This window comes from Odocoileus virginianus, chromosome 2 (genome assembly GCF_023699985.2).
Source record: "Odocoileus virginianus isolate 20LAN1187 ecotype Illinois chromosome 2, Ovbor_1.2, whole genome shotgun sequence".
Lineage (NCBI taxonomy): Eukaryota > Metazoa > Chordata > Mammalia > Artiodactyla > Cervidae > Odocoileus > Odocoileus virginianus.
The window spans coordinates 74,998,315-75,006,154 of record NC_069675.1 but is presented as its reverse complement, the minus strand read 5'-3'; the positions used below and the strand labels follow the sequence as shown (position 1 = coordinate 75,006,154).

The 7,840-nt window shown below is 42.2% G+C and overlaps 1 protein-coding gene across 1 annotated transcript; it reads right to left on the bottom strand.

Moving 5' to 3' along the window:
* Positions 1-5,937: 5,937 nt before the first annotated feature.
* On the bottom strand, positions 5,938-7,533 carry LOC110140035 (torsin-1A-interacting protein 2-like). The gene has a single exon (XM_020898294.2). The coding sequence runs from the start codon at positions 6,749-6,751 to the stop codon at positions 6,356-6,358; it is 396 nt and encodes a 131-aa protein (XP_020753953.2). The 5' UTR covers positions 6,752-7,533; the 3' UTR covers positions 5,938-6,355.
* Positions 7,534-7,840: the final 307 nt, after the last annotated feature.

Here is a 7,840-nt window from a genome sequence, read left to right as displayed (position 1 = left end):
GCCTGAAAGAATCCATCACAGTTGAGCATACACACCTTCTTGAATCTACTCCTGGTGCTGATCACATGTGGAAACAAACAGGTCTGCACCCTTATCTATTATCTATCTCCCCCTCAGCACCACAGCTCCCAAACTGGCTCAGAGCGTTACACATAGCCAGGGTTCAATGAATAGGTGAGGCCTGGTTGACTGCAATTTTTTGCAATTTTATTTTTTTCCCTTTTTATTATTTTATTAAAGAAGAGCAGTAAATAAGCAGATTCAGTTTGTTGCAACTAACGTTTATTTTGGTGGATCAGTCATTCATCCTGCTTAGTGTTGAAGTTTATTAGAATAACCATTGTTTTCTCTGGCAAACATTGTTAAGTTATTGTGTTACTTCAATACTCCTTTGGGATTTTCTTTCTATTCTCTATAACGTATATAAAGAAGCCGTCAAAAGTAACATGGTTGAGTTCAGTTCAGTTGCTCAGTCGTGTCTGGCTCTTTGTGATTCCATGGACTGCAGCACGCCAGGCTTCCCTGTCCATCACCAACTCCAGGAGTTTACCCAAACTCATATCCATTGAGTCAGTAATGCCCTCCAGCCATCTCATCCTCTGTTGTCCCCTTCCTGTAATTCTCTCATTTTTTTTCTTTATATATTTTGAGGCTGAGTCAGTTCTTTGCATCAGGTGGCCAAAGTATTGGAGTTTCAGCTTCAGCATCAATCCTTCCAGTGAATATTCAGGACTGATCTGCTTTAGGATGGACTGGTTTTATCTCTTTGGTGTCCAAGGGACTCTCAAGAGTCTTCTCCAACACCACAGTTCAAAAGCATCAATTCTTCGGTGCTCAGCTTTCTTTATAGTCCAACTCTCATCCACACACAACCACTGGAAAAACCATAGCCTTGACTAGACGGACCTTTGCTGGCAAAGTAATGTCTCTGTTTTTCAATATGCTATCTAGGTTGGTCATAACTTTTCTTCCAAGGAGCAATCGTCTTTTGATTTCATGGCTGAAGTCACCATCTGCAGTGATCCTGGAGCCCCCAAAATTAAAGTCAGCCATTTCCATTTTTTCCATTGTTTCCCCATATATATGCCATGAAATGATGGGACTGGATGCCATGATCTTAGTTTTCTGAATGTTGAGCTTTAAGCCAACTTTCTCACTCTCCTCTTTCACTTTCATGAAGAGGCTCTTTAGTTCTTCACTTTCTCCCATAAGGGTGGTGTCATCTGCATGTCTGAGATTATTGATATTTCTCCTGGCAATCTTGATTCCAACTTGTGCTTCATCTAGCTCAGCATTGCTCATGATGTACTCTGCATATAAGTTAAATAAGCAGGGTGACAATATACAGCCTTGACGTACTCCTTTCCCAATTTGGAACCAGTCTGCTGTTCCATGTTCAGTTCTAACTGTTGCTTCTTGACCTGCATAAGTAACACAGGTAGGGGGAGAAATTCAGAACAATGGGTCAGATAACTCGAAGTAAGATGGTTTAAAAAAGCAAATGTATCAAAAGCACAATAAATTTAACTATTCTTAATTTTCCATTTAAAAGATTGTGTTCATCTACTTGGATAAGAAATTTAGCTATATGCTCCTTACATGGGACACGTCTGGGGAAAACGGTATGAAAAAGTTCAACATCAAAGAATAGGAAAAGAAAGTTCCAGCAAATTGTTACTGAAAGAAAGCTGACATTAGACAAAATAGAATTTTTAAACCAAAAATATTATTAGGGATATAAAGAAGATCACAACATAGTGACAAAATGTCCAATTCACCAGGAGGATATAACAGTTCTAAACCTGTATACCTCAACACTATTTGTGTACCATCTATTTAGTTAGCCTCAAAATATATAAAGAAAAAAAAATGAGAGAATTACAGGGAGAAATGAACAAACTCATCATTGATGGTGAGGGCTTTTGACATACCTCTGTCAAGCATTGATAGGTCAGGCACAAAAAAAGTTAGAAATTTTAAAAAGCAATGAACAAATGTGATTTAATATACATACAAGTGGTGGTTCAGATGCTAAAGAATCTGCCTGCAGTGCAAGAGATCTGGGTTTGATCCCTAGGTCAGGAAGATCCCTTGGAGAAGGGAATGGCAACCCACTCCAGTATTCTTGCCTGGAGAATTCCACGGACAGAGGAGCCTGGAGCACTGCAGTCCATGGGGTCGCAAAGAGTCAGACACGACTGAGCAACTAACACACACGCACCAGCATCAGGCGAGGATTCTTCATTGATCCCTCATGCTTCTACAGGCCTTGTGGGTGCAGATTTTGTCCTGCACATCTATTCAAGGATGCTTCTCTAATGAAGAGTCTTGGAATACAGGCAGTGTCTCCCCCCAGAGTAGTCCACTGTCTAGTACAATAAAGATAAATGTCTCCCTCCAAGACAAGATTTGAGTGGGTTTGCTTGCAGCCCATAGTAAAAAATTAGAGCTTCCTAAACTCATGGTTCCTCAGCTATGCATGTGCAGCATCCATAGGATCCCGTCCATATTGCCTCATGGGATTTGAGGGGTATAAGCCCAAAACTTAGGTTGCTTGCTAAGCTCTGAGGAATGATGTCTTTGTCTCTAATCCAAAAGTCTCATATCTCCTATCAGCATCCAGGCTAAGTTATGAGACTGCAAGTGGATAAAATATGAGCACCTTCACAATTCTTGATATGTGGATCCTTGCACCTAACTGTGGACAACACACCACCTTCCTCAAGCAATACACATGGAATGTGCACAGATCACTTAGCACAGTGCCTGCCACATGAAAGACTATGAATGTTATGAATGTTATGAAAGACTGAATGTCAGTGAATGTTAGTTCTCACTGGCCTCCAGCACTCCTCCAGCACTCCTTTGGTGAGCAGTCAGCAGCAAAGGGAAGGAATGAATCAAGTGAACAGACATCATAAAAGAGTGTTCAAACCATCAGAGATGAAGGCAAGTGGGGGCACAGCGAGCTATGATGTAGAACAACCTCTTCTGCATTGGCCCTACACTGTGACTTCATTATTGATTGGTGGTAAGACCATTCCCAGGACAGCAGACACTGTATTTACATTCACACATCAAGAGACTATCCTAAGGGCCTATGGAAATGAAATCTATATTAACCATTTTCTTATCACTCGGATCAGCAAAAACCTGGTTTATTACACCATGATGAACTCATGTTTTTAAAGGCCTTCTGAGAATGTGAATTTCATCATCTTCCCTCCTCTCAGAGGTACAAAAACTTACATCATCTTGGATGAGCTCTATTTTTTCTATCTAAAACTGGCTTTTCTTTCTGTAGGAAATTTTGCCAGCCATACACTCAGATACAAAGGAATTTCAAGTGTTAGCATTCAGTACTTAGAAGCTCATCTTCATTGACTGGCCAGAATCTTCCATGGACGTGAGTCTAAGTGTCTGCAAGAAGACTCAAGCTCTGACCCCCTACTCGATACCTGTGCTCCAGGGAGAGAGGGGGTCAAATGGGCTTTGAATCAGTGGGAATGAGGGCTGTTATGCTCCTCTGTTACACGCCTGTATTGTCCTTTCTAAATCAATCCAGCCCAGCCCCTGTGTAGCCCAGTGTGACCAGAGCTTTGGGGACAGTCTCATGTTCTTCATCTCATTTCCCTTGTGGCCAGTCTCAGCTCATCACTGGAGCCCCTTAAATGGCATATCCACCACCAAGACACTAGTGCCCAGAGTAAGTCTTACTAAGGATTTCAAAGTGAAGACATGTTATCCTACACTCAGAAATGCCTGCTATGAATCTATTCTTCCCTAAACTCTTCTCCCCAGAGCAGTTCCTCTTCCTTCTCTCTGCCTCCCAAATCTCCTTCTTCTGCCTCTCCGACCAATCAGCTCCAGCGAGCTCTCTCCCCAATTCCTCCCTCTTCTAAACTGCGGGCTGTCTGTGTACTTTACTTGGCAAATCCAAAGCCCAGCCAAACAGTCCATCTCTCATTTTGCCAAACATATTCCTGGGTTGGGGGTGGGGCACCAGCCCTTCTGACTGTGCAGCTTCTGCAGGATTTGCAACACTAGGACTCACCTAGGGGACTCCTGTGCTTACCGTACTTCCTTGTGGGGCCACACTCTCCGCATCCATTCTTGCATTCAGTTCTTACTGCAGATGAAGGGATTGAGGTGAGCGCTGAAGTCAGCTGCTGAGGGTTGCCCAGCATTAAGCAGTGGAGCTTGGATTTCAGCCAGCGCCCCCTGACCTGAGGCCAGGTGTTTCTTTTGCTTACGAATCTCAGCAAAGGACATTCCTGTGATGTGGGCTCGTTTTCCAACCATTGAAAATCCTGGGGGGAATTCCCTGGTAGTCCAGTGGTTAGAACTCCACACTTTCACTGTAGGAGGCATGGGTTCCACCCCTGGTCAGGGAACTGAGATCTCTCAAGCCTCCTGGCATGGCCAAAAATAGAAAGAAAGAAAGGGGAAGAAAGAAAAAAGAAAGAAAGTAAAGTTCTACAGTGTTTCTGGTTCCCACTGGTCTTCAAGAAAGGCAAATGAAACTGTCTGGATGAATTTCTCGGCCTTGATCCTGAGCAAATTAAATCTGAGGCATGTTTTGTAACACACACTCAGTGAACATCTAGAAAATGTGGACTTGCCTGATCCAAGTGCTGATTGAGAGGATGGGGATCAGCAGGTAAGTTAGTAACTAACACAGTGTGATCACAGTGACCCCTAGACATCATGGGGTCACAATCTATAATTGATTCTGCCAAGGAAGGGAGACCTCACAGAGAAAATGGCATTTGAGAATGGAGCCAGGTTTATTTATTTATTTATTTTTTTAGCAGTCCACACACAATTTATTCAGCAATAGAACAGAAGAGAACATCAATCATGACAGACATAAGGCAGATACAGGGTAGATCTCTGGGGTACATTCTTTATACAGACTAACAAATGACTTTAAACAACATGTGGCAGGCATGATTTGCTGCATACCAACAGCCATTCATCCCTCACTTCTTCCTCAAAGAGCCCTGATTTTATTAGGGGAGACAACGTGTCCTACCCAGGCAATGTCAACTCCATTCCCCTCTGTCAGGTTTCCCAGGCCCTCTTCTGAATCAAGGATGTAAGGGAAAATCCCTGATGTAATTAATGCAAGGAAAAATCTGAGGGACTTTTGAGAGAGAGATTTTCTTCCCAAATAAAAAATGGAGACTTGAAAGAACAAAGTTTTTGCTCCCTACTTCCAGTCTGAAAGAGACTGAAATGTCTGGAACAGCAACAAGCTACATTGTATTCACTGAGAAAACAACTATGAGGACAAAAAGCCAATACAATAAGGATCCCAGAGGGGAAAGACAGAAAGAACCTGGGACCTTGAGACCCTTGTTGAGTTGCTACATAAGCAATGGATTATTTAGCATCTTAAGTGGAATTTTTAAATTGTTAAGTGGACTCAGATGTTTTCAGCTGCTTTTTCCAAGTTTCTTAACTCAAACTCTGGTTCCATGATTCTTATGAACAAGTGAAGGCCAGAATGAGGCCAATGTCAGGTAAGTCCTTTTTAGTTCTAAGAAAAATGCTTCCCCTAAACTGTTCATAATCTATATGGAGTCAAGTTTGATAACTCCTTCTGTCACCTAGCTCCTAATACAGGTACTTTTCCATTTCCAGAGGAGGACATTCTAAGTTCAGTCACCACAAAGACAGGATAGTCTTTGCTTATGTAGAGCCAAGTAACTAGATAGTGGCATTTCTGCATATTATTCTGTAACCTATACAGGTATTGCCTGATTGAATGTGGTTTCTCTGACAGTGACCAGTTAATAAGGAAGGTCAAAGCCCACTGAGAATAAACCAAATAGAGCCAATGATGAATATTTGGTTAGATATGAATAAATCTTATATATATATATAATTACCACTGATTAATATTTAAGAGGTGGAATTGAGAATATAGATTCTTATTAAATGTCTAATTGTTTTACTGGAATAATCTAGAATTCAACTAAAAGGATGCTTTCCCACAAAAGTTATTACTAGAATTAAAGTACACACAGTATAAGGCTTCTCCTCCAGGACTACCTTGTCATAATAACGTCAATGATTAGGCTGTGGAGACTTTTAGGAGGAGCAAGCTAATTCCAAAACATAGGAAATATGGATTAGTCAGGTTCCAGAGGAACAGTCTGGCTTGGACTAATAATTAAATTCATGCTGAACGAGAGATGCATAGACCCTGGAAGCAGATCCAACAATTTAAGCAGTTTCCCAAAGCAGTGACAGTCTGGATCAGATATAGAAAGGAGTCATTTTTCCATCTTCCTTGGGCTACTAGTACAAAACCCTCTAGAGTCTCCATGATCTTGACTGTTTAAAGAAGTTACTTGCTTTGGCCAAGTTTTTTGTTTAAGGTTTTGTCTGTCCTTGTCAGGATTAACTGTAATGCAGGGTTAAAACCAGCAACTCTAGAGTCATGTATTCTTTTTCTAACCAGTGGAGGACCCAGAAGAAATGGGTGGCAAGCTTTTTCAAAGGTCCACCTGGTAAGATTTTGAGGAGCCCACTCAAGTGGGAAAGACCAAGGAAGAACAAAGCTTCTATTAGCAGGATTATCAGGGTAACATTCAGGGCAATAATCAGCTCTGTTAATACGGTCTAAGAAGACTTGGTAACATTCATTCTCAACCAGTTCAGTTTGGTACAACCAATGGCCTAGTTCTAAACTAGGGAACCACTGCTGCCCACAGTCAGGGCAATGTGAATTATCTGAAAACATTGGGATCTGGAGAGACAACACAGACAGCAAATGTAACAGTAAGAGGCAACAATGATAATACAGAGAGACACCCAAGTAACCAGACCTATTACAGTTTTGGTTTAGCACTTTCTCAGTCCAACCACCATTACTTGGAGAGGATAAAATTTGGCTTGCACCTCCGTGCAATTCTTCAAGATTTCTTTGTCTATTTTTCACTCACTTGTAGCCAGTCTCCAAACTCAGGGACTGATCCAGTCTATGTTATCAGTCACTACTAGCAGCACAGATGTCACAAGAGCTCCTTTAAATCTCAGCTTCTTAAGAAAAGACAGGGTTCTAGTCTAAGTTACTTTTTCTTGTGTGTTATCAGCTGGTGGTATGTGCAGAGGCACTTGGCTTACTCTGCTTTGCTGGTAAGTTATTATGTCTGTTTGGTGAAACAGAAGCTGACAGTCCAATGAGTCTTTGGTGGGTGCTGGCACTCTTGCCGTTGTAATACAAGTAACCAAGTCTTAAGGCCTTAGTGCTTTATAGTGATGTAGAGGGGTCAGGAAAACTTGGCAGTGTCCTCTTGAGCGTGGATCCAATGAAGTCTTTCTTGGGAGGACCTTAATCAGGACCCAGTCACAGGGAAGTAGCTGCTGTTGAGTTGGTTGAACAGTTCTGGGAATGCTTCACATACAGTGTCTAGCGAGGTCTTAAACCGTCGACTGTCAACGTCAGGAGAGCCCTTCGAGCGTTCTTTCTGGTTCACAACGCGGGGCTGCACCCCTCGGACGCCACAGTACTGAACGTCGCCCTGTCCCTGCCCCTGGAGCCGGGTTTAGAACAATTCAGTCGGGTGGAAGGTGAGCAAACTCTCAGCTTCCAGTTTGCAGGAGCCCAAGGTTTAAAATTCCCTTGGTAGTTTACCCCAGCCTCTGCTGCATGTGATGCAAATTAAACCATCCGTGCTATGCTAGTCATGTTTTTGAAGTAATGGCAATGATGATGATGGTCAAGGTGGTGTCATAACTATCCAGGGTCTTGGAATACATCTGGTGGTCTTGTCTCCTGGAAAGATTATGATGATTTTGCCAAAACATCTAGTGACTAGAAAGCTCTTAG